Raw genomic sequence first — 25259 nt, 5'->3', positions numbered from 1 at the left:
GGGAAAATCGTGCCCAATTTAAACGGCCTCGTACTCTATTCTTGCTCGTACAATATGCATATTATTATTACTATTGGATAGAAAATACTCTCAAGTTTCTAAAACCGTTTGAATTATATCTGTGAGTAAAACAGAACTCATTTTGCAGCAAACTTCCTGTCAGAAAGTGAAAAATCTCAAATCGAGGCTCTGTTCCAGGCCCCCCCTATCATTTTGCTTGAGATTTATGACTATACATGCACTTCATACGCCTTCCACTAGATGTCAATAGGATGTGAGAGGTGGAATGGGGTCTCAATCTCTTTCTATGGTCAAAAGAGAGAGCTTCGAATGACATGACCCCAGAATTCGTTTGTTCAGGAAGCGCATAAAGGTCACCAGTATTGGCTTCTGAAAAGCAATCGTTATAGACGTCTTATATCTCCGGCTTTGATTTTATTTGATAAATGTGAAAATATCATCGTAAAGTATGTTTTTTCAATATAGTTTTATTAGATTATTGAAAATTTTTCGGGAGTTTAGACGTGTTGCGTTCTTTGCGTTTGGTGATGAAGGAGAGCTTAGCGCCACTTAGCTTGTTTTGCTTGCTCATTCGAGAGGGAAAAATGCCATTCTAAAACCAAACAACGATTGTTCCCGACAAAGGACCCCTTGTACAACATTCTGATGGAAGCTCAACAAAAGTAGGACACATTTATGATGCTATTTCATATATCTGTCGGAACATGTTTACTAATAGTTTGCGCCCAGATTTTGGGCACTCTCTCGCCATAACGTAAACTGCATGTCGTAATGAAGTTATTTTTAGAATTTTAACACGGCGATTGCATTAAGAACTAGTGTATCTATCATTTCCTATACAACATGTATTTTTTAGTAATGTTTATGAATAGTTATTTGGTCAGAATATGTGAGAGTCAGAAAAATATCCGGACGTTCTGGGAAAATGATGCTACGTTAGCACAATGTATAACCACTGATTTCAGCTCTAAATATGCACATTTTCGAACAAAACATAAGTGTATGTATAACCTGATGTTATAGGACTGTCATCTGATGAAGCTTATCAAGGTTAGTCAAAAATTATATATCTTTTGCTGGTTTGTTACGATCGCTAACTTTTGCTGCTGGTAAATGGCTTGTGTTTCTGGCTATTGTGGTAAGCTAATATAATGCTATATTGTGTTTTCGCTGTAAAACACTTAAGTAATCTGAAATATTGGCTGGATTCAGAAGATGTTTGTCTTTCATTTGCTGTACACCATGTATTTTTCATAAATGTTTTATGATGAGTATTTAGGTATTTCACGTTGGTCTCTGTAATTACTCTGGCTGCTTCGGTGCTATTTTTGATGGTAGCTGCAATGTAAAACTATGATTTATACCTCAAATATGCACATTTTTCGAACAAAACATAGATTTATTGTATAACATGTTATAAGACTGTCATCTGATGAAGTTGTTTCTTGGTTAGTTTGGTTGGTTCTTGGTTAGTTTGGTTGGTTTTGTGCAAGCTACCTGTGCTGTGAAAGAAATGTCTGTGGTTTTTTGTATTTGGTGGTGAGCTAACATAAATATACGTGGTGTTTTCGCTGTAAAACATTTTAAAAATTGGACATGTTGGCTGGATTCACAAGATGTTTCTCTTTCATTTGCCTTATTGGACTTGTTAATGTGTGAAAGTTTAATATTTTTACAAAATATTTTTTGAATTTCGCGCGCTGCCTTTTCAGTGGAATGTGGGCGGAGTTCCGCTAGCGGAACCCCTGTCCTAGACTTAAGCATCTCCAATCCAAAATTAAATCTAGAATTGGCTTCCTATGTCTCAACAAAGCCTCCTTCACTCATGCTGCCAAACATATCCCTGTAAAACTGACTATCCTACCGATCCTTGACTTCAGTCATTTACAAAAGAGCCTCCAACACTCTACTCAGCAAATTGGATGTAGTCTATCACAGTACCATCCGTTTTGTCACCAAAGCCACATATACTACCTACAACTGCAACCTGTATGATCTCGTTCGTTGGCCCTCGCAACATATTTGTCGCCAAACCCACTGGCTCCAGGTCATCTATAAGTCTTTGCTATTTAAAGCCCTGCCTTATCTCAGCTCACTGGTCACCATAGCAACACCCACCGCTCCAGTAGGTATATTTCACTGGTCATCCCCAAAGCCAACACCTTCTTTGGCCGCCTTTCCTTCCAGTTCTCTGCTGCCAATGACTGGAACGAATTGCAAAAATTACTGAAGCTGGAGACTTATATGTCCCTCACTATCTTTAAGCATCAGCTGTCAGAGCAGCTTACAAATCACTGTACCTGTACACAGCCCATCTGTAAATAGCACATCCAACTACCTCATCCCTATACTGTTCTTTTTTTGTTGTTGCTCTTTTGCACCCCAGTATCTCTACTTGCACATCATCATCTGCACATCTATCACTCCAGTGTTAATTGCTAAATTGTAATTATTTCACCACTATGGCCTATTTATTGCCTTACCTTACTACATTTGCACACACTGTATACAGATTTTTCTATTGTGTTATTGACTGTACGTTTGTTTATCCCATGTGTAACTCTGTATTGTTTTTGTCTCACTGCTTTGCTTTATCTGGCCAGGTCGCAGTTGTAAATGAGAACTTCTCAACTAGCCTACCTGGTTTAATTAATAAGGTGAAGAAAAAAAAAGTACACCGAGTAACTTAAAACTTTCCACCTTTCCAAAGGGTTCACATACTTTTTCTTGCCACTGTATTTGTATATCCACTGCTCATTGTCTTACAGCTCTATGTCCTCTACCTGTTTTGTATATAATGTATGTACACTTTACTGTACTCTGTCTCTAGTTGTCTATCACTAGCTGCACCATATCACCAGGTATCCTGATCTTGTCCACATTTTCAGACATCTATCTACAAGTGGCATTTTAATGTGTCTCTTGTCGGCACCGTGACCAGATTTCCTTGTCCCTCCCTGTATGCAAATGATTTGACTGATATTCTTTCAAAAATAATGTTTGTTTATTTATTTATAGTAATTCACATAATGATGCCATAAGTCAATGGTGCCACCTGAAAATGATTGAGAGGGAAGGATACAGATGATTTAAATTGTTTCCTTGTCCAGATTCATCTACACTTGTAATATATCCAGACCCACTGTGTGTCTGACTACCTCCAGAGGTGGGCAGGAAGATCTGATCACAATCAGATCACAATTTGACTTTTGATTGTCTACACCTGTCTAAAACTGTGGACAAAATTAAGGACAGAGGACACATGTTAAAACCAGGTATAAACAGGGATAGATTAAATCCGGGCCATGGAAGATCTGTGTTATAGCGAATCTGAAATGTAAAGGTAATTTCTGATTGACATATGCAACAGTTACCGTGAATGCAGTCTCTGCGAACGTGGGAACATTGAGGATAGATTTAAACAATTCAATGTGATCATGCTTTGTCAGCTATGCACCATTTACAGGTAATTTCCGATTGAGCTAACATATGCAGCATTTATCGTAAATGCTGTCTCAGCGAACGTCGGAACCTTTAAATGGTGCTTAGCCGACAAGTAACCAAAAGGCTGCAAGTTCAAATCCCCGAGCTGACAAGGTACAAATCTGTCGTTCTGCCCCTGACCAGGCAGTTAACCCACTGTTCCTAGGCCGTCATTGAAAATAAGAATTTGTCCTTAACTGACTTGCTGTCACGATCGTCGTAACTTTGAATAGAGGACCAAGGCGCAGCGTGATAGAAAGACATCTTCTTTTATTATGAAGACGAAACAAACGAACAAAAACAACAAACAGACGACCGTGAAGCTATATCAAACAAAATAGTGCTGACACTAAACACTACACATAGACAATTACCCACAATAGCCTACTGCCTATGGCTGCCTTAAATATGGCTCCCAATCAGAGACAATGAATGACAGCTGTCTCTGATTGAGAACCATTCAGGCAACCATAGACATACCTAGACACCTACACTCAACACAAACCCATACACTCTACCAAAAAAAAAACTATACCATACCACCACCCAAGACGAGACAAATACACACAAACATCCCCCCTGTCACACCCTGATCTAACCAAAATATTACAGAAAACAAAGATAACTAAGGCCAGGGCGTGACACTTGCCTAGTTAAATAAAGATAAAACAAAAAAGGGAGATCAAATTAAATCAGATTGAGTCCCGTCTTAACATTCCTGATTGAATGTTTTTCTTTTCCCACCACAGTATTAACTCTCACGCATGGAGGACATGGGGGACATGGAGGACATGGGGGGAGGACATGGGGAGGTCTACAAGCTGAGAATGGTCTCGCACTACGGGGGGTGGTTCACAGCTGGGGGTGGTGGTGTCCCACCGTACTGTAGATGGTGGGTGATGCTGGACCTGTAGAGACCTGCTCTTCACCACCTGCTTGACTGTTATCTGGAGTCTGGAGAATAAAAACAGTGTCAACATCACAATGAATTTATGAAAGGTGACAAGTATAAAACAAGGTATTTAATGACCTCAAATCAATAAATGTAAAATTTCTCAGTGGCTGTTCAATGCTCTACAACAGGGATGGACATTTTAGATGGGGGTAGGGGCAACAAAAAAAATGTCATTACACCTTGTGTATTCTGTTACTCTAAACAGTAAGGAAGTTGAGACCCAGACTGAGTTCCACCCCCCCCCCCCCAAAAAAATATACATATATACAGTACCAGTCAAAAGTTTGGACACACATGCTGAGATCATCTGTTACCTACTCTGCGTCTCACAAAGACACGGCGGTTGGAACCAAAAACCTTGTGTTTCTTGGCCCAAGCAAGTCTCTTCTTATTATTGGTGTCCTTTAGTAGTGGTTTCTTTGCAGCAATTTGACCATGAAGGCTTGATTCACACAGTCTCCTCTGAACAGTTGATGTTGAGATGTGTCTGTTACTTGAACTCTGTGAAGCATTTATTTGGGCTGCAATCTGAGGTGCAGTTAACTCTACTGAACTTATCCTCTGCAGCAGAGGTAACTCTGGGCCTTCCTTTCCTGTGGCGGTCCTCATGAGAGCCAGTTTCATCATAGAGCTTGATGGTTTATGCGACTGCACTTGAAGAAACTTTCAAAGTAATTTAATTTTCCGCATTGACTGACCTTCATGCCTTTAAGTAATGATGGACTGTCGTTTCTCTTTGCTTATTTAAGCTGTTTTTGCCATAATATGGACTTGGTATTTTACCAAATAGGGCTATCTTCTGTATACCACTCCTACCTTGTCACAAAACAACTGATTGGCTCAAATGCATAAAGAAGGAAAGAAATTCCACAAATGAACATTTAACAAGGCAGACCTGTTAATTGAAATGCATTCCAGGTGCCTACCTCATAAAGCTGGTTGAGAGAATGTCAAGACTGTGCAAAGCCGTCATCAAGTCAACTAGTGGCTACTTTGTAGAATCTCAGATATAAAATATATTTGGGTTTGTTTAACACTTTTGTGTCATAGTTTTGATGTCTTCACTATTATTTTACAATTTAGAAAATAGTAAAATAAAGTAAAACCCTTGAATGAGTAGGTGTCCAAACACACACAATTTTATTTATATAAAAATGAGTTGCCCATCCCTGCTACACAGTATATGATATTAACAGGAGTTTCTGTCATTTAGAATTCATAAATGTTCCACTAACTGAATTTGATTTATTGCATCAAGAATGACACAGTATCAGTGATGGTAAATATCTGCGGTATCTTACCCTGACTGAAGCATACTCTGTGTTCATGATGTCCTTTTTGTCACCTGTAAACAAACCACAAAAATCCAATTAAGTTTCGCTATGAGTGCTGTATATATAGTGAAATCATTACAACCTGTTATCAACAGTATTCACATTGGTTTAATTCATATAATGAGGTTACTGTATTAAGAGTGATCCTGCAGCAAGAACAACTTACTTTTATTCAGCATTCGCCAAGCAAACAGGGCACATCCAACAAAAATAATGATGATGATGATGATGATGCCGACTTTGACATTGTAGTCGTGGTCCTCTTTGTCCCGCTCTGTTTCTGCAATACAGTGACAGAAAAATTGCAACGTCAACATAGGATATAACATATAATCTAGTCTAGTGTGTATGTGTGCGTGTGAGTGTGTGCATCCACGAGTGTTTGTGTATGCATGCATGGGTGCGTGTCTTACTAGATTTGGATGCACAAATAGTTTCGATCTCCTTCGTGTCAGTGGCCCAGCTGACCTGGTTGCTGTGGTTACAGATGATGGAACCCCCTGCCACATAGACATTGAGCAGGGGGACAGTGGAGGTCTCAGCCCCTCTACTCTCTCCTCCCACCTGAGAGCAGGTGCTGTTGTTACAGCTGGAGGTGACAGAGGTGTTCTGGCCTCTGCAGGTCACAGTCACGTTACAGATGCCATTGATGGAGGTGACAGAGTTCACTGTCAGGACTGGAGGCTCAACTCTCTCTGGAAACAAGCAGATAAATAAACATGGTTAGATCACACACAAAATGGCTGATCATTTTTCTAGTCACCATTTACTGTTGTTGACTATTTTCTGTACTTCAAACTGCAGTAAATTAGAGTAAATTTAACCTGAGATAGATTTCACATTTCATTTTTGATTGCTAAGCCACTGTAACCATATCGATACAAAGAGAGGGAGTGAAGGAGGACAACCTACCTTGAACTGATATCTGGTACTTGGCAACATCTTTGTTTTCGTCACCACTCGCTCCTGCGTCATAAAGTCCACTGTCTCCTTCCTGTAGGTTCTTCAGTACTAGAGAGAAGTTTGCCGCACTAAACTCAACCCTGCCTTGGTATTTAGTAAATAATTTCACTTTTGATGATTCATTGGAGTATTGTACTAAATTTTGAGATTTGTTAAATGTCCACTTTAAATAATCTATATTTTTAAGTTTAGCATATCCTTGGACATCCAGATGAACATGTTGTCCCTTTAGAACAAACAGTTTCAGAGTCTCAGTGCTGGATTCTGAAATAAAGAGACAGAAAACTTCATGTAAAAATGAAACAGTCTATCAAAAACACACACAAAAAAAGAAGGTGATTCAATGTACAATTGTAAGGCAGCTGCAATAGGACTGTGTGTTTGCTCAACATTTAGTATTCATACTCCTTAACTTTTTCTACATTTTGTTGTGTTACAGCCTGAATTTAAAATTGACTAAATTATGATTTTTTTAAATCATTGGTCTACACACAATACCCCATAATGTCAAAGTGGAATTATGTTTTTTGAAGAATTTAGCAAAGTAATTAAAACTGAAAAGCTGAAGTGTCTTGAGTCAATAAGTGTTCAACCCCTTTGTTATGGCAAGCCTAAATAAGTTCAGTAGTAAAAATGTGCTTATTAACAAGTCACATAATAAGTTGCATGGACTCACTCTGTGTGCAATAATAGTGTTTAGAAGACAATGAATGTTCCTGAGTGGCCGAGTTAAAGTTTTGACTTAAATCTATTTGAAAATCTATGGCAAGACCTGAAAATGGTTGTCTTGCAATGATCAGAAACCAATTTGACAGAGCTTGAAGAATTTTGAAAATAATTTTAAAAATCAAAGAAAGCTTTTAGAGACTTGCCCAGAAAGACTCACAACTGTAATCACTGCCAAGGTGCTTCTACAAAGCATGGACTTGGTGGTGTGAATACTTATGTAAATAAGTATTTGTTTAAAAATATTTCAAAATATATGTTTTCACTTTCTCATTATGGGGTATTGTATGTAGATGGGTGAGGAAAAAAATATATTTATTGCATTTTGAATTCAGGCTCAGGAATAAGTCAATGATGAATACTTTCTGAAGGCACTGTAGCTGAACCAACATACGGTAAATTCTCAAGTTGAATTTAATGTTCACTCAACTTAGAATTTTAGAGGGAGGGTTCTAAGCTGACATATGGAATTGCTTTAAGATGGATCATTTAGCTATTTGATTGAGAATTTTAGGAAACTTTAAATATAAAAAATATAAACAGTGGGGACAGAATCTAAAACAAAAATCCAGAAAATCACATTGTATGATTTTTAAGTAATTCATTTGCATTTTATTGCATGACAGAAGTATTTGATACATCAGAAAAGCAGAACTTAATATTTGGTACAGAAACCTTTGTTTGCAATTACAGAGATCATACGTTTCCTGTAGTTCTTGACCAGGTTTGCACACACTGCAGCAGGGATTTTGGCCCACTCCTCCATACAGACCTTCTCCAGATCCTTCAGGTTTCGGGGCTGTCGCTGGACAATACGGACTTTCAACTCCCTCCAAAGATATTCTATTGGGTTCAGGTCTGGAGACTGGCTAGGCCACTCCTGGACCTTGAGATGCTTCTTACGGAGCCACTCCTTAGTTGCCCTGGCTGTGTGTTTTGGGTCGTTGTCATGCTGGAAGACCCAGCCACGACCCATCTTCAATGCTCTTACTGAGGGAAGGAGATTGTTGGCCAAGATCTCGCGATACATGGCCCCATTCATACTCCCCTCAATACGGTGCAGTCGTCCTGTCCCCTTTGCAGAAAAGCATCCCCAAAGAATGATGTTTCCACCTCCATGCTTCACGGTTGGGATGGTGTTCTTGGGGTTGTACTCATCCTTCTTCTTCCTCCAAACACGGCGAGTGGAGTTTAGACCAAAAAGCTCTATTTTTGTCTCATCAGACCACATGACCTTCTCCCATTCCTCCTCTGGATCATCCAGATGGTCATTGGCAAACTTCAGATGGGCCTGGACATGCGCTGGCTTGAGCAGGGGACCTTGCGTGCGCTGCAGGATTTTAATCCATGACGGTGTAGTGTGTTACTAATGGTTTTCTTTGAGACTGTGGTCCCAGCTCTCTTCAGGTCATTGACCAGGTCCTGCCGTTTAGTTTTGGGCTGATCCCTCACCTTCCTCATGATCATTGATGCCCCACGAGGTGAGATCTTGCATGGAGCCCCAGACCGAGGGTGATTGACTGTCATCTTGAACTTCTTCCATTTTCTAATAATTGCGCCAAGAGTTGTTGCCATCTCACCAAGCTGCTTGCCTATTGTCCTGTAGCCCATCCCAGCCTTGTGCAGGTCTACAATTTTATCCCTGATGTCCTTACACAGCTCTCTGGTCTTGGCCATTGTGGAGAGGTTGGAGTCTGTTTGATTGAGTGTGTGGACAGGTGTCTTTTATACAGGTAACGAGTTCAAACAGGTGCAGTTAATACAGGTAATGAGTGGAGAACAGGAGGGCTTCTTAAAGAAAAACTAACAGGTCTGCAAGAGCAAGAATTCTTACTGGTTGGTAGGTATTCAAATACTTATGTCATGTAATAAAATGCAAATTAATTACTTAAAAATCATACAATGTGATTTTCTGGATTTTTGTTTTAGATTCCGTCTCTCACAGTTGAAGTGTACCTATGATAATAATGACAGACCTCTACATGCTTTGTAAGTAGGAAAACCTGCAAAATCGGCAGTGTGTCAAATACTTGTTCTCCACACTGTATATATAAACTCAGCAAAAAAGAAACGTCCCTTTTTCAGGACCCTGTCTTTCAAAGATAATTCATAAAAATCAAAATAACTTCACAGATCTTCATTGTAAAGGGTTTAAACTGTTTCCAATGCTTGTTCAATGAACCATAAACAATTAATGAACATGCACCTGCGGAATGATCGTTAAGACGCTAACAGCTTACAGACAGTAGGCAATTAAGGTCACAGTTATGAAAACTTAGGAGGCCTTTCAATTGACTCTGAAAAACACCAAAAGAAAGATGCCCAGTGTCCCTGCTCATCTGCGTGAACGTGACTTAGGCATGCTGCAAGGAGGCATGAGGACTGCAGATGTGGCCAGGGCAATAAATTGCAATGTCCATACTGTGAGACGCCTAAGACAGCGCTACAGGGAGACAGGACGGACAGTTGATCGTCCTCGCAGTGACAGACCACGTGTAACAACACCTGCACAGGAACGGTACATCCGAACATCAAACCTGCGGGAAAGGTACAGGATGGCAACAACAACTGCCCGAGGTACACCAGGAATGCACAATCCCTCCATCAGTGCTCAGACTGTCCGCAATAGGCTGGACTGAGGGCTTGTAGGCCTGTTGTAAGGCAGGTCCTCACCGGACATCACCAGGCAACAACGTCGTCTATGGGCACAAACCCACCGTCACTGGACCAGACAGGACCAGACATTTGCCGTACCAGGCGGTGATACAGCCGGACAGGATGCTCTCGATTGTGTGAGTGTTTTTGGTGACAAGCCAAATTTCTTCAGCCTCCTGAGGTTGAAGAGGCGCTGGTGTGCCTTCTTCACCACGCTGTATGTGTGGGTGGACCATTTCAGTTTGTCCGTGATGTGTACACCGAGGAACTTAAAACTTTCCACCTTCTCCACTACTGTCCCATCGATGTGGATAGGGGTGTGCGCCCTCTGCTGTTTCCTGAAGTCCACGATCATCTTCTTTGTTTTGTTGACGTTGAGTGTGAGGTTATTTTCCTGACACCATACACCAAGGGCCCTCACCTCCTCCCTGTAGGGCGTCTTGTCGTTGTTGGTAATCAAGCCTACCACTGTAGTGTCGTCTGCAAACTTGATGATTGGGTTGGAGGCGTGCATGGCCACGCAGTCATGGGTGAACAGGGAGTACAGGAGAGGACTGAAAATGCACCCTTGTGGGGCCCCAGTGTTGAGGATCATTGGGGTGGAGATGTTGTTTCCTACCCTCACCACCTGGGGTCGGCCCATCAGAAAGTCCAGGACCCAGTTGCACAGGGCGGGGTCAAGACCCAGGGTCTCGAGCTTAATGACAAGTTCAAATCAAATCAAATCAAATGTATTTGTCACATACACATGGTTAGCAGATGTTAATGCGAGTGTAGCGAAATGCTTGTGCTTCTAGTTCCGACAATGCAGTAATAACCAACAAGTAATCTAACCTAACAATTCCACAACTACTACCTTATACACACAAGTGTAAAGGGATAAAGAATATGTACATAAAGATATATGAATGAGTGATGGTACAGAACGGCATAGGCAAGATGCAGTAGATGGTATAGTGTACAGTCTATACATATACATATGAGATGAGTAATGTAGGGTATGTAAACATAAAGTGGCATAGTTTAAAGTGGCTAGTGATACATTTTTACATAATTTCCATCAATTCCCATTATACCTGTGCTGTGAAAAATGTCTGTCCTTTTTTGTATTTGGTGGTGAGCTAACATAAATATACGTGGTGTTTTCGCTGTAAAACATTAAAAAAATCGGACATGTTGGCTGGATTCACAAGATGTTTATCTTTCAAATGCTGTATTGGACTTGTTAATGTGTGAAAGTTAAATATTTCTAAAAAATATATTTGGAATTTCGCGCTCTGCCTTTTCAGTGGAATGTGGGAGGAGTTCCGCTAGCGGCTGGGCTGTAAAGGTTAAAGTGGCTGGAGTTGAGTCAGTATGTTGGCAGCGGCCACTAAATGTTAGTGGTGGCTGTTTAACAGTCTGATGGCCTTAAGATAGAAGCTGTTTTTCAGTCTCTCGGTCCCCGCTTTGATGCACCTGTACTGACCTCGCCTTCTGGATGATAGCGGGGTGAACAGGCAGTGGCTCGGGTGGTTGTTGTCCTTGATGATCTTTATGGCCTTCCTGTGACATCGGGTGGTGTAGGTGTCCTGGAGGGCAGGTAGTTTGCCCCCGGTGATGCGTTGTGCAGACCTCACTACCCTCTGGAGAGCCTTACGGTTGTGGGCGGAGCAGTTGCCGTACCAGGCGGTGATACAGCCCGACAGGATGCTCTCGACTGTGCATCTGTAGAAGTTTGTGAGTGCTTTTGGTGACAAGCCGAATTTCTTCAGCCTCCTGAGGTTGAAGAGGCGCTGCTGCGCCTTCTTCACAACGCTGTCTGTGTGGGTGGACCAATTCAGTTTGTCCGTGATGTGTACACCGAGGAACTTAAAACTTTCCACCTTCTCCACTACTGTCCCGTCGATGTGGATAGGGGGGTTTTCACTTAGGGAAAAATAGCGTGCGCAATTTCAACTTCGTGCTACTCATCCCCAGAATATAAGATATGCATATTATTAGTAGATTTGGATAGAAAACACTCTGAAGTTTTTAAAACTGTTTGAATCATATCTGTAAGTATAACAGAACTTATATAGCAGTCAAAACCCTGAGGACTAACTTTTTTATTGTTAAGTTCCTGTATGTTCAATGGGTATTCATGGGCAAACCAGAATTCTAATCACTCTCCACGCAGTTTCTACTGCTTCCACTGGATGTCGCCATTGTATGGAAAAAGGTTAAGGTTTTTCATTAGTAAAATGAGAGAGATATTGACCCGGAAGTGGAGTGACGTCGTGTGTTTATGTTTGAGAGTTGAGCAAGACTTGAAAAGTACCGTGAGTTTGTTGATATCCTGTATTGAAAACAGATTGACCCGTCTTCAATTTGATCGATTATTAACGTTTACAAATACCTTAAGTTGTATTACAAAAGTACTTTGAAATGTTTTGGCAAAGTTTAGAGGTAATTTTTTAGATATTTTGTCGTGATTTTGCGCAAATTGAAGGCTGTTTTTCCTGGTACAACGGCGCCAAATAAATGGACAATTTGGATATATATGGACGGAATTAATCGAACTAAAGGACCATTTGTGATGTTTATGGGACATATTGGAGTGCCAACAAAAGAATCTCGTCAAAGGTAATGCATGTTTTATATTTTATTTCTGCGTTTTGAGTAGCGCCGGCATGGTTGAAATATGCTACACTCTCTTTGTTGACATTGTGCTATCATCAGATAATAGCATCTTATGCTTTCGCCGAAAAGCCTTTTTGAAATCTGACATGTTGGCTGGATTCACAACGAGTGTAGCTTTAATTTGGTATCTTATATGTGTAATTTAATAAAGTTTGATTTTATAGATTTTTTTTGGAATCTGGCGCTCTACATTTTAAAAGGCTGTTGGGACGCAAGCGTCCCGCGATCCCAGAGAGGTTAAGATAGAAGCTGTTTTTCAGTCTCTCGGTCCCCGCTTTGATGCACCTGTACTGACCTCGCCTTCTGGATGATAGCGGGGTGAACAGGCAGTGGCTCGGGTGGTTGTTGTCCTTGATGATCTTTATGGCCTTCCTGTGACATCGGGTGGTGTAGGTGTCCTGGAGGGCAGGTAGTTTGCCCCCGGTGATGCGTTGTGCAGACCTCACTACCCTCTGGAGAGCCTTACGGTTGTGGGCGGAGCAGTTGCCGTACCAGGCGGTGATACAGCCCGACAGGATGCTCTCGATTGTGCATCTGTAGAAGTTTGTGAGTGCTTTTGGTGACAAGCCGAATTTCTTCAGCCTCCTGAGGTTGAAGAGGCGCTGCTGCGCCTTCTTCACAACGCTGTCTGTGTGGGTGGACCAATTCAGTTTGTCCGTGATGTGTACACCGAGGAACTTAAAACTTTCCACCTTCTCCACTACTGTCCCGTCGATGTGGATAGGGGGGTGCTCCCTCTGCTGTTTCCTGAAGTCTACAATCATCTCCTTTGTTTTGTTGACGTTGAGTGTGAGGTTATTTTCCTGACACCACACTCCGAGGGCCCTCACCTCCTCCCTGTAGGCCGTCTCGTCGTTGTTGGTAATCAAGCCTACCACTGTAGTGTCGTCCGCAAACTTGATGATTGAGTTGGAGGCATGCATGGCCACGCAGTCGTGGGTGAACAGGGAGTACAGGAGAGGGCTCAGAACGCACCCTTGTGGGGCCCCAGTGTTGAGGATCAGCGGGGTGGAGATGTTGTTACCTACCCTCACCACCTGGGGGCGGCCCGTCAGGAAGTCCAGGACCCAGTTGCACAGGGCGGGGTCGAGACCCAGGGTCTCGAGCTTGATGACGAGTTTGGAGGGTACTATGGTGTTAAATGCTGAACTGTAGTCGATGAACAGCATTCTCACATAGGTATTCCTCTTGTCCAGATGGGTTAGGGCAGTGTGCAGTGTGGTTGCGATTGCGTCGTCTGTGGACCTATTGGGTCGGTAAGCAAATTGGAGTGGGTCTAGGGTGTCAGGTAGGGTGGAGGTGATATGGTCCTTGACTAGTCTCTCAAAGCACTTCATGATGACGGAAGTGAGTGCTACGGGGCGGTAGTCGTTTAGCTCAGTTATCTTAGCTTTCTTGGGAACAGGAACAATGGTGGCCCTCTTGAAGCATGTGGGAACAGCAGACTGGGATAAGGATTGATTGAATATGTCCTTAAACACACCAGCCAGCTGGTCTGCGCATGCTCTGAGAACGCGGCTGGGAATGCCGTCTGGGCCTGCAGCCCTGCGAGGGTTAACACGTTTAAATGTTTTACTCACCTCGGCTGCAGTGAAGGAGAGCCCGCAGGTTTTGGTTGCGGGCCGTGTCAGTGGCACTGTATTGTCCTCAAAGCGAGCAAAAAAGTTATTTAGTCTGTCTGGGAGCAAGACATCCTGGTCCGCGACGGGGCTGGTTTTCTTTTTGTAATCGATGATTGACTGTAGACCCTGCCACATACCTCTTGTGTCTGAGCTGTTGAATTGCGACTCTACTTTGTCTCTATACTGGGACTTAGCTTGTTTGATTGCCTTGCAGAGGGAATAACTACACTGTTTGTATTCGGTCATGTTTCCGGTCACCTTGCCCTGGTTAAAAGCAGTGGTTCGCACTTTCAGTTTCACGCGAATGCTGCCATCAATCCACGGTTTCTGGTTTGGGAATGTTTTAATCGTTGCTGTGGGTACGACATCGTCAATGCACTTTCTAATGAACTCGCTCACCGAATCAGCGTATTCGTCAATATTGTTGTTGGACGCAACGCGGAACATATCCCAATCCACGTGATCGAAGCAGTCTTGAAGCGTGGAATCAGATTGGTCGGACCAGCGTTGAACAGACCTGAGCGCGGGAGCTTGCTGTTTTAGATTCTGTTTGTAGGCTGGAAGCAACAAAATGGAGCCGTGGTCAGCTTTTCCGAAAGGAGGGCGGGGGAGGGCCTTATATGCGTCGCGGAGGTTAGTATAACAATGATCCAAGGTTTTACCAGCCCTGGTAGCACAATCGATATGCTGATAGAATTTAGGGAGTTTTGTTTTCAGATTAGCCTTGTTAAAATCCCCAGCTACGATGAATGCAGCCTCAGGGTGTGTGGTTCCCAGTTTACAAAGAGCCAGATAAAGTTCGTTCAGGGCCGTCGATGTGTCTGCTTGGGGGGGGGTATATACGGCTGTGATTATAATCGAAGAGAATTCCCTTGGTAGATAATGCGGTCGACATTTGATTGTGAGGAATTCTAGATCAGGTGAACAGAATGACTTGAGTTCCTGTATGTTGTTATGATCACACCACGTCTCGTTAATCATAAGGCAAACACCCCCGCCCCTCTTCTTACCAGAAAGATGTTTGTTTCTGTCGGCGCGATGCGTGAAGAAACCAGCTGGCTGCACCGACTCCGTTAGCATCTCTCGAGTAAGCCATGTTTCCGTGAAGCACAGAACGTTGCAGTCTCTGATATCTCTCTGGAAAGCTAACCTTGCTCGGATTTCATCAACCTTGTTGTCAAGAGACTGGACATTGGCGAGTAGTATGCTAGGGAGTGGAGCGCGATGTGCTCGTCTCCGAAGCCTGACCAGGAGACCGCTTCGTTTGCCTCGTTTACGGCGTCGTTGTTTAGTGTCGCCGGCTGGGATCAGATCCATTGTATTCGGTGGAAGGCAAAACACAGGATCCGCTTCGGGAAAGTCATATTCCTGGTTGTAACGATGGTGAGTTGACGTTGCTCTTATATTCAGTAGTTCCTCCCGACTGTATGTAATGAAACCTAAGATTACCTGGGGTACCATTGTAAGGAATAACACATAAAAAAACAAAATACTGCATATTTTCCTAGGAACGCGAAGCGAGGCGGCCATCTCGGTCGGCGCCGGAAGTAATTCCGTTGAGGGTACGATGGTGTTAACTAGTCTCTCAATGCACTTCATGATGACGGAAGTGAGTGATACGGGGCGATAGTCGTTTAGCTCAGTTACCTTAGCTTTCTTGGGAACTGGAACAATGGTGGCCCTCCTGAAGCATGTGGGAACAGCAGACTGGGATAGGGATTGATTGAATATGTCCGTAAACACTCCAGCCAGCTGGTCTGCGCATGCTCTGAGGATGCAGCTAGGGTATTGTCTGGACCGGCAGCCTTGCAAGGGTTAACACGTTTAAATGTTTTACTCACGTTGGCTGCGGTGAAGGAGAGCCCGCAGGTTTTGGTAGCGGGCCGTGTCAGTGGCACTGTATTGTCCTCAAAGCGATCAAAGAAGTTGTTTAGTTTGTCTGGGAGCAAGACGACGGGGCTGGTTTTCTTTTTGTAATCCGTGATTGACTGTAGACCCTGCCACATACATCTTTTGTCTGAGCTGTTGAATTGCGACTCTACTTTGTCTCTACACTGACGCTTAGCTTGTTTGATTGCCTAGCTACACTGTTTGTATTTTTTTGCTAAATGGAGTGCGAGGGAGAGCTTTGTATGCGTCTCTGTGTGTGGAGTAAAGGTGGTCGAGAAGTTTTTCCCCTCTGGCTTCGCATTTAACATGCTGATAGAAATGAGGAAAGAATTATTTAAGTTTCCCTGCATTAAAGTCCCGGTCACTAGGAGCACCGCTTCTGGATGAGCGTTTTCCTGTTTGCTTATGGTGGTATACAGCTCATTGAGTGAGGTTTTAGTGCCAGCATCGGTCTGTGGTGGTATGTAGTCAGCTTCGATAAATACAGATGAAAACTCTAGGTAGATAGTGTGGTCTACAGCTTATCATGAGATACTCTACCTCAGGCGAACAAAACCTTGAGACTTCCTTAGATATCATGCACCAGCTGTTGTTTACATAAATGCATAGGCCCCCGCCCCGTGTCTTAACAGAGGCTGCTGTTCTGTCCTGCCGATAGAGTGTATAACATGCCAGCTGTATGTTATTCATGTCGTTGTTCAGCCACGACTCGGTGAAACAGAAGATATTACAGTTTTTAATGTCCCGTTGGTAGAATATATTTTTTCAGTTCGTACCATTTATTTTCCCGCGATTGAACGTTAGCTAGGGTCATAAGAGACGGTAGCAGCAACATTATGTACAAAACAAGTTACGAACAATGCATTATTATTTTTAAATAACATGGTTGGTTAAGAGCCGATAAGATGGCAGCTATCCTCTCCAGCACCATCACTTCGTTAGCATGAATTACAAAACACTTTTCCTCTTTTCTATGTATTGTACAAAACCAAATGTAATTCAGAGATCAGTTATAAGATACAGTATGTTGGGTGATGTTTCTTGCATTAAAAGTGTGTTTCTGTTTGTGGTCTAAAAGACATCTATCATAGAACCAGTTGGCTTGTAAATGTCTGTCAACGTTGTCAGTGTATCACCCACACCCTCGCTGTTGAAGCTGTGGCTTTCCACATCCTGTAGCTCAACAGGTTTCTCACACTTTTATACCCATGAACACTATACGTTTGCTTCTTGTAATACAGAACAGGATGCTTTAACAAATGACTACTAAATAACCAATTGATCAATGTCAACAGAGAGAGATACTTGCAATGAATATCAGAATTCTATTCAACTTCAAATATTATATGCATTTAAAATATCAGAATTCTATTCCATTTCAAATATTCCATTATCTATTTTAAATATCAGAATTCCATTTCAAATATTATAATACCTATTTAAAATATCAGAATTCTATTCCGTTTAAAATCAAATGTTATTTGTCACATGCGCCAAATACAACAGGTGTAGACCTTACAGTGAAATCCTTACTTACAAGCCCTTAACCAACAATGCAGTTTAGAAAAATAAGTGTTAAGTAAAAAAAGAAAAAAATAATTAAAGATCAGCAGTAAAATAACAGTAGCGAGGCTACATACGGTACAGAGTCGATGTGGAGGCTATATACGGGGGGTATCGGTACAGAGTCAATGTGGAGACTCTATACAGGGGGTACCGGTACAGAGTCAATGTGGAGGCTATATACGGGGGGTATCGGTACAGAGTCAATGTGGAGGGGCACAGGTTAGTCGAGGTAATATGTACATGTAGCTAGAGTTAAAGTGACTATGCATAGATAATAAACAGAGAGTAGTAGCAGCATAAAAGAGGGGGGGACAATGCAAATAGTCTGGGTAGACATTTGATTAGCTGTTCAGGAGTCTTATGTCTTGGGGGTAGAAGCTGTTAAGAAGCCTTTTGGACCTAGACTTGGCGCTCCGGTACCGCTTGTCGTGCGATAGCAGAGAGAACAGTCTATGACTGGGGTGGCTGGAGTTTGACAATTTTTAGGGCCTTCCTCTGACACCACCTGGTATAGGAGGTCCTGGATATATAATAATATTTATTTAAAATATCAGAATTCTATTTCCATGAAATATCAGAATTGTACTCCAAAGTTGTACAATAGACAATACCAGAGATATCATAAATTGTAGTTATCCATGTAGTCTACCCTAGCGTTCTTACCCCCTGATAGAAAACCTATCCCCATACAGTGAAAACCTCTGTGATATGGTTATTTGGGATCTAACATCAATATGTGGTAAAGTACAGTAGGAGGCATGACATATCAGGTATATGACTGGATATCCAGTATAATTCAGTCTTTCTTTTGTTGGTTTTACAGGATATTGACAATTATCTGAAGAACAGTGACTCATGGATCCCCCATTGGGCTTGTCAATCCCTTCCCAGGCCTGACTCCTGCCAGGTCACACAGGATGCCTGGAGTGTTTTGGCAGGCCTCGCTGGGTGTGTTGTGTGTCCTGGTAGATCCCAGGCTACCCTGCCTTGCCCCTCCCCCTTGTTGTTTATCATGTTTGAAGGTTTGTTGTCACTGTGCTGTTGTTGTTGTCTTTAAAAATTAAAAATACAAATTATAAATAGCAAAAAACATGTGCATTGCCCATCCCTAACATCTAGTGAAACTATCAGCACAAACCTACTGGCTGTCACTTGCCTGCCTTTCTGATTCTTGGTATGCATATATTTTTTTAATTTCACCTTTATATAACCAGGTAGGCCAGTTTAGAACAACTTCTCATTTACAACTGCGACCTGGCCAAGATAAAGCAAAGCAGTGTGACACATACAACAACACAGAGTCACACATGGAATAAACATGCGTACAGTCAATAACACAATAGAAAAAAAGTCTATATACAGTGTGTGCAAATGGCGTGAGGAGGTAAGGCAAAAAATAGGCTATAGTAGCGAAGTAATTACAATTTAGCAAATTAACACTGGAGTGATAGATGTGTAGATGATGATGTGCAAGTAGAAATACTGGTGTGCAAAAGAACAGAAAAGTAAATAGAAACAATATGGGGATGGGGTAGGTAGGTAGGTAGATTGGATGGGCTATTTACAGATGGGCTGTGTACAGCTGCAGCGATCGGTTAGCTGCTCAGATAGCTGATGTTTAAAGTTAGTGAGGAAAATATAAGTCTCCAACTTCAGCGATTTTTGCAGTTCGTTCCAGTCATTGGCAGCAGATAGAACAAAGTCAATATTAGAACAAAGATAGAATGGTTGAATATTTACCTGATCCTTGGACAAGAGCTGATAGAAAAACTATGTAATGTAAGAGAGCTGCCATACTGTAAAACAGGAAGTTAAAGTAAGTTCCTCATTTAATCCCCTCATCACAGCGGCCACTTATGTAGCACATTCTACGTCACAAATGTGTGGGTTACATAGTTTTCAGTCCAAGGCATGATTGGGGTAAATTCGAATTGAAGGCAATCGATTCAGCAAGTAAACTGAAATTCCAATTCAATAATTGAAAAAAGAGCATGTATTTTCAAAGACTTCAGTAAACTGAAAATGAGAAACTGTGAAAAGTTTCCACTTTAGGACTGTAGATTCATATCACTTCCTGCATTGACTGATTTTTGTATAAAAATGTACCCCATCCCTGCTATAAAGGAGTCAACATCTTACTGCATTTTCAAATGACAAGTATTTTTTCTTCTTGCTAAAGACGTTCCAAAAATGTCTGAAACCCTACCTCCTCAAATATAATCTTAAATAACACAGTCAGTCTTAACCCCCCTCCTAAAAAAAGTGAACTTGTCTTTTACTAAAAATACTTGCTACGACTGTGATATGTGGTTGTCTTACCTAGCTATCTTAAGATGAATGCACTAATTGTACGTTGCTGTTAATAAGAGTGTCTGCTAAATGGCACACATTTAAATGTAAATGCAATGTTGTGACTTTTTTAAAATTTCAAATAAACTTTTAAATCCAAAACAGATATAATCCCAGCAGGCAAAATGTGACACATGACATCTTAAAGGGATACTTCATGATTTTGGCAAGGCGCTTTATTTACTTAACATTTGCATGTATCTGTGTCCAGTATGAAGGAAGTTAGCGGTAGTTTCACAAGCCAATGCTAACTAGCGTTACCGCAATGACTGGAAGTCTATTCATTTTTTTTTTAAATCTAGTGAACTAGGCCTTTATTACTCCTGTATTAGCAGAGGAAAATGTAATTTTCAGGATGGAAAAACAGTTCAGTGTCAATTTAAACGATCAAAATTAGATAAAAAGCACCAAAAGATGTTGAACTATATGTACTTTGAGAACTAACGATCAAGTAAACGATAGCCATTCAGGGAGAATCAAATATTTCTAAAACCGGGCACTCAGGGCCCATGCCCATGGATTTAGTTATAATGTTTAACCAGAGGAACACAGTATTAGCCACAGAGAAATGCACAGAATTGCAGGAAATTAGCTTTAAAGCAACAGCAACGATTCCTCTTTACCGCCAAGATACCTTTCTAGCTAATAGACTGTTAGAGTTTACACTTTCTCTTGTACTGTGAGGAGGTCTATGTATTATGTATTACCTTTCATCAGGTGAATGATAATGGCAAGGATAAGACAAGATGTGACTTTTTTGTTGCAGCTGAATGATGGGGATTTGGGTCACCAGTTTGCCTGGGCAAGAAAAGTTTGAAAACGCCTGTTCTACAGTACATTTGGCATTTACCAATAACAAAAGAATCATGAAATCTAGTGTTATATATTTGTAAATTTTTACAGTCGTCCATTCAGAGTATGAATGGACGACTGTTGACAGTGAAGCTGCTGCAATAAATTGTAACGGTCGTCTTGTGGTGAATGAGCGGACCAAGGCGCAGCGGGTGATGAATACATAAGAAATTTAATTGAGAAAAGAAATAACGATGACGAAGCACACTTTAGAAATTACAAAATAACAAAACGAACTAAACAGACCTGAACATGAGAACTACATGAAACGAAGAACGCACGAACAGGAAAAACGAATGAACGAACGAGACAGTACCGTGTGGTGCAACAAAACACAGACACAGCGACAATCACCCACAAACAAACAGTGAGAACAGCCTACCTTAAATATGGTTCTCAATCAGAGGAAACGTCAAACACCTGCCTCTAATTGAGAACCATATCAGGCAACACATTAAACCCAACATAGAAACACAACACATAGAATGCCCACCCAGCTCACGTCCTGACCAACAAAACAAAGGATTAACACAATAACTAGGGTCAGAACGTGACAGTACCCCCCCCCCCCCCAAGGTGCGGACTGCGACCGCACCACCTAAACCTATAGGGGAGGGTGTGGGTGGGCATCTCTCCGCGGCGGCGGCTCTGGCGCTGGACGTGGACCCCACTTCACCCTTGTCTTTGTCCGCTTCTGTGGCCTCCTCAAGGTGGCGACCCTCGCCACCGACCTTGGACTGGAAACCCTAGACATGGGTCCCGCTGGACGTAGGGGCAGCCCCGGACTGAGGGACCGCTCCGGACTGGCTGGCTCTGGCGGATCCTGGCTGGCTGGCTCTGGCGGATCCTGGCTGGCTGGCTCTGGCGGATCCTGGCTGGCTGGCTCTGGCGGATCCTGGCTGGCTGGCTCTGGCGGATCCTGGCTGGCTGGCTCTGGCGGATCCTGGCTGGCTGGCTCTGGCGGATCCTGGCTGGCTGGCTCTGGCGGATCCTGGCTGGCTGGCTCTGGCTGCTCATGGCTGGCTGGCGGAAGGCTCTGGCTGCTCATGGCTGGCTGGCGGAAGGCTCTGGCTGCTCATGGCTGGCTGGCGGAAGGCTCTGCCTGCTCATGGCTGGCTGGCGGAAGGCTCTGGCTGCTCATGGCTGGCGGAAGGCTCTGGCTGCTCCTGTCTGGCGGAAGGCTCTGGCTGCTCCTGTCTGGCGGAAGGCTCTGGCGGCTCCTGTATGGCGGAAGGCTCTGGCGGCTCCTGTATGGCGGAAGGCTCTGGCGGCTCCTGTATGGCGGAAGGCTCTGGCGGCTCCTGTATGGCGGAAGGCTCTGGCGGCTCCTGTCTGGCGGAAGGCTCTGGCGGCTCCTGTCTGGCGGAAGGCTCTAGCGGCTCCTGTCTGGCGGGCGGCTTTGAAGGCTCGGGACAGACGGGCAGCTCTGACGGCTCGGGACAGACGGGCAGCTCTGACGGCTCGGGACAGACGGGCAGCTCTGACGGCGCTTGGCAGACGGGCAGCTCTGACGGAGCTTTGCAGACGGGCAGCTCTGACGGAGCTTGGCAGACGGGCAGCTCTGACGCCGCTTGGCAGACGGGCAGCTCTGACGGCGCTTGGCAGACGGGCAGCTCTGACGGCGCTTGGCAGACGGGCAGCTCTGACGGCGCTGGGCAGACGGGCAGCTCTGACGGCGCTGGGCAGACGGGCAGCTCTGACGGCGCTGGGCAGACGGGCAGCTCTGACGGCGCTGGGCAGACGGGCAGCTCTGACGGCGTTGGGCAGACGGGCAGCTCTGACGGCGTTGGGCAGACGGCAGACTCTGGCCGGCTGAGGTGCACTGTATGCCTGGTGCGTGGTACCGGAACTGGAGGTACCGGGCTAAGGACACGCACCTTCAGGCTAGTGCGGGGAGCAGCAACAGGACGCACAGGACTCTGGAGACGCACAGGAGGCTTGGTGCGTGGTGTAGGCACTGGTGGTAATGGGCTGGGGCGGGGAGGTGGCGCCGGAAATACCGGACCGTGCAGGCGTACTGGCTCCCTTGAGCACTGAGCCTGCCCAACCTTACCTGGTTGTATTTTCCCCGTAGCCCGACCAGTGCGGGGAGGTGGAATAACCCGCACTGGGCTATGTAGGCGAACCGGGGACACCATGCGTAAGGCTGGTGCCATGTATGCCGGCCCGAGGAGACGCACTGGTGGCCAGATGCGTTGGGCCGGCTTCATGACATCCGGCTCAATACTCAATCTAGCCCTGCCAGTGCGGGAAGGTGGAATAACCCGCACCGGGCTATGAACACGTACAGGAGACACCGTGCGCTTTACCGCATAACACGGTGTCTGCCCGTACTCTCGCTCTCCACGGTAAGCTCGAGGAGTTGGCGCAGGTCTCCTACCTGACTTCGCCACACTCCCTTGTAGCCCCCCCCAATACATTTTTGGGCTTGATTAACAGGCTTCCAGCCTCGCCTCCGTGCTGCCTCCTCATACCACCGCCTCTCTGCTTTCGCTGCCTCCAGCTCAGCTTTGGGGCGGCGATATTCTCCTGGCTGTGCCCATGGACCTTTACCATCCAATTAGTCCTCCCATGTCCAGAAATCCTGTGTAGGTTGCTCCTGCTGCTGCTGTCGCTGCCCTTCTCCCCGCTGCTTGATCCTTTGTTGGTGGGTGATTCTGTAACGGTCGTCTTGTGGTGAATGAGCGGACCAAGGCGCAGCGGGTGATGAATACATAATGAATTTAATTGAGAAAAGAAATAACGATGACGAAGCACACTTTAGAAATTACAAAATAACAAAACGAACTAAACAGACCTGAACATGAGAACTACATGAAACGAAGAACGCACGAACAGGAAAAACGAATGAACGAACGAGACAGTACCGTGTGGTGCAACAAAACACAGACACAGCGACAATCACCCACAAACAAACAGTGAGAACAGCCTACCTTAAATATGGTTCTCAATCAGAGGAAACGTCAAACACCTGCCTCTAATTGAGAACCATATCAGGCAACACATTAAACCCAACATAGAAACACAACACATAGAATGCCCACCCAGCTCACGTCCTGACCAACAAAACAAAGGATTAACACAATAACTAGGGTCAGAACGTGACATAAATCATTAATGTCTGCCTCAAATGTTACCCTATGTCCTATATAGTGCACTACTTTGGACCAGGGACCAAGAAGCTCTATAAAGGGAATAGGGTGCCATTTGGGATACATTCTAAGCATTCAGGACCTTCCCATGGCCTCCCCTGTACCAATATCATGTAAATCAACAAATAAAATAACATTTTATTCGTCACATACACATATTTATCAGATGTTATTGTGGGTGTAGCAAAATGCTTATGTTCCTAGCTCAAACAGTGCAGTAGTTTAGAACAATTCACAACAATACACAAATCTAAAAAGTAAAAAATAATGGAATTAAGAAATATAAATATCAGGATGAGCAATGTCGGAGTGGCATTGACAAAAATACAGTAGAATAGAATACTGTATATACATATGAGATGAGTAAAGCAGTATGTAAACAGTATTAAAGTGGCCAGTGATTCCATGTCTATGTATATAGGGCAGCAGCCACTAAGGTGCAGGGTTGAGTAACCGGGTGGTAGTCGGCTAGTGATGGCTATTTAACAGTCTGATGGCCTTGAGATAAACAGCTTCTATCAGCCTCTCGGTCCCGGCTTTGATGAACCTGTACTGACCTCGCCTTCTGGATGATAATGGGGTGAACAGGCCGTGGCTCGGGTGGTTGATGTCCTTGATGACCATGGTGCCTTCCTGTAACATCGGGTGCTGTAGGTGTCCTGGAGGGGCAGGCATTGTGCCCCCGGTGATGCGTTGGGCAGACCACACCACCCTCTGGAGTGCCCTGCAGTTGCGTGCGGTGCTGTTGTCATACCAGGCGGTTATACAGCCCGACAGGACGCTCTCAATTGTGAATCTGTTGCGCCTTCACCAGTCTGTGTGGGTGGACCATTTCACTTTGTCAGGGATGTGTACGCGGAGGAACTTAAAGCTTTCCACCTTCTCCACTGTGTTCACGTCGATGTGGATAGGGGCGTGCTCCCTCAACTGTTTCCGATCAGCTCCTTCGTTTTGTTGACGTTGAGTGTGAGGTTATTTCCAGGCACCACTCCACCAGGTCCCTCACCTCCTCCCTGTAGGCTGTCTCATC

At 43.9% G+C, this 25259-nt stretch overlaps 1 protein-coding gene across 1 annotated transcript; it reads right to left on the bottom strand.

Annotated features, from left to right (window-relative positions):
• Positions 1-3754: 3754 nt before the first annotated feature.
• LOC139550208 (SLAM family member 9-like) lies at positions 3755-24940 on the bottom strand. The gene is made up of 7 exons (XM_071360926.1): positions 24787-24940; positions 19617-19672; positions 6706-7020; positions 6207-6488; positions 5960-6073; positions 5761-5804; positions 3755-4458 (listed from the first exon to the last, which is right to left on the bottom strand). Exons 2-7 carry the CDS (start codon positions 19669-19671, stop codon positions 4357-4359), a joined length of 912 nt encoding a protein of 303 aa, XP_071217027.1. The 5' UTR covers position 19672; positions 24787-24940; the 3' UTR covers positions 3755-4356.
• Positions 24941-25259: the final 319 nt, after the last annotated feature.

This window comes from Salvelinus alpinus, chromosome 23 (genome assembly GCF_045679555.1).
Source record: "Salvelinus alpinus chromosome 23, SLU_Salpinus.1, whole genome shotgun sequence".
Classification (NCBI taxonomy): domain Eukaryota; kingdom Metazoa; phylum Chordata; class Actinopteri; order Salmoniformes; family Salmonidae; genus Salvelinus; species Salvelinus alpinus.
Note: the sequence above shows the minus strand (reverse complement) of the source record. Positions and strands in the feature narration are given on the sequence as shown.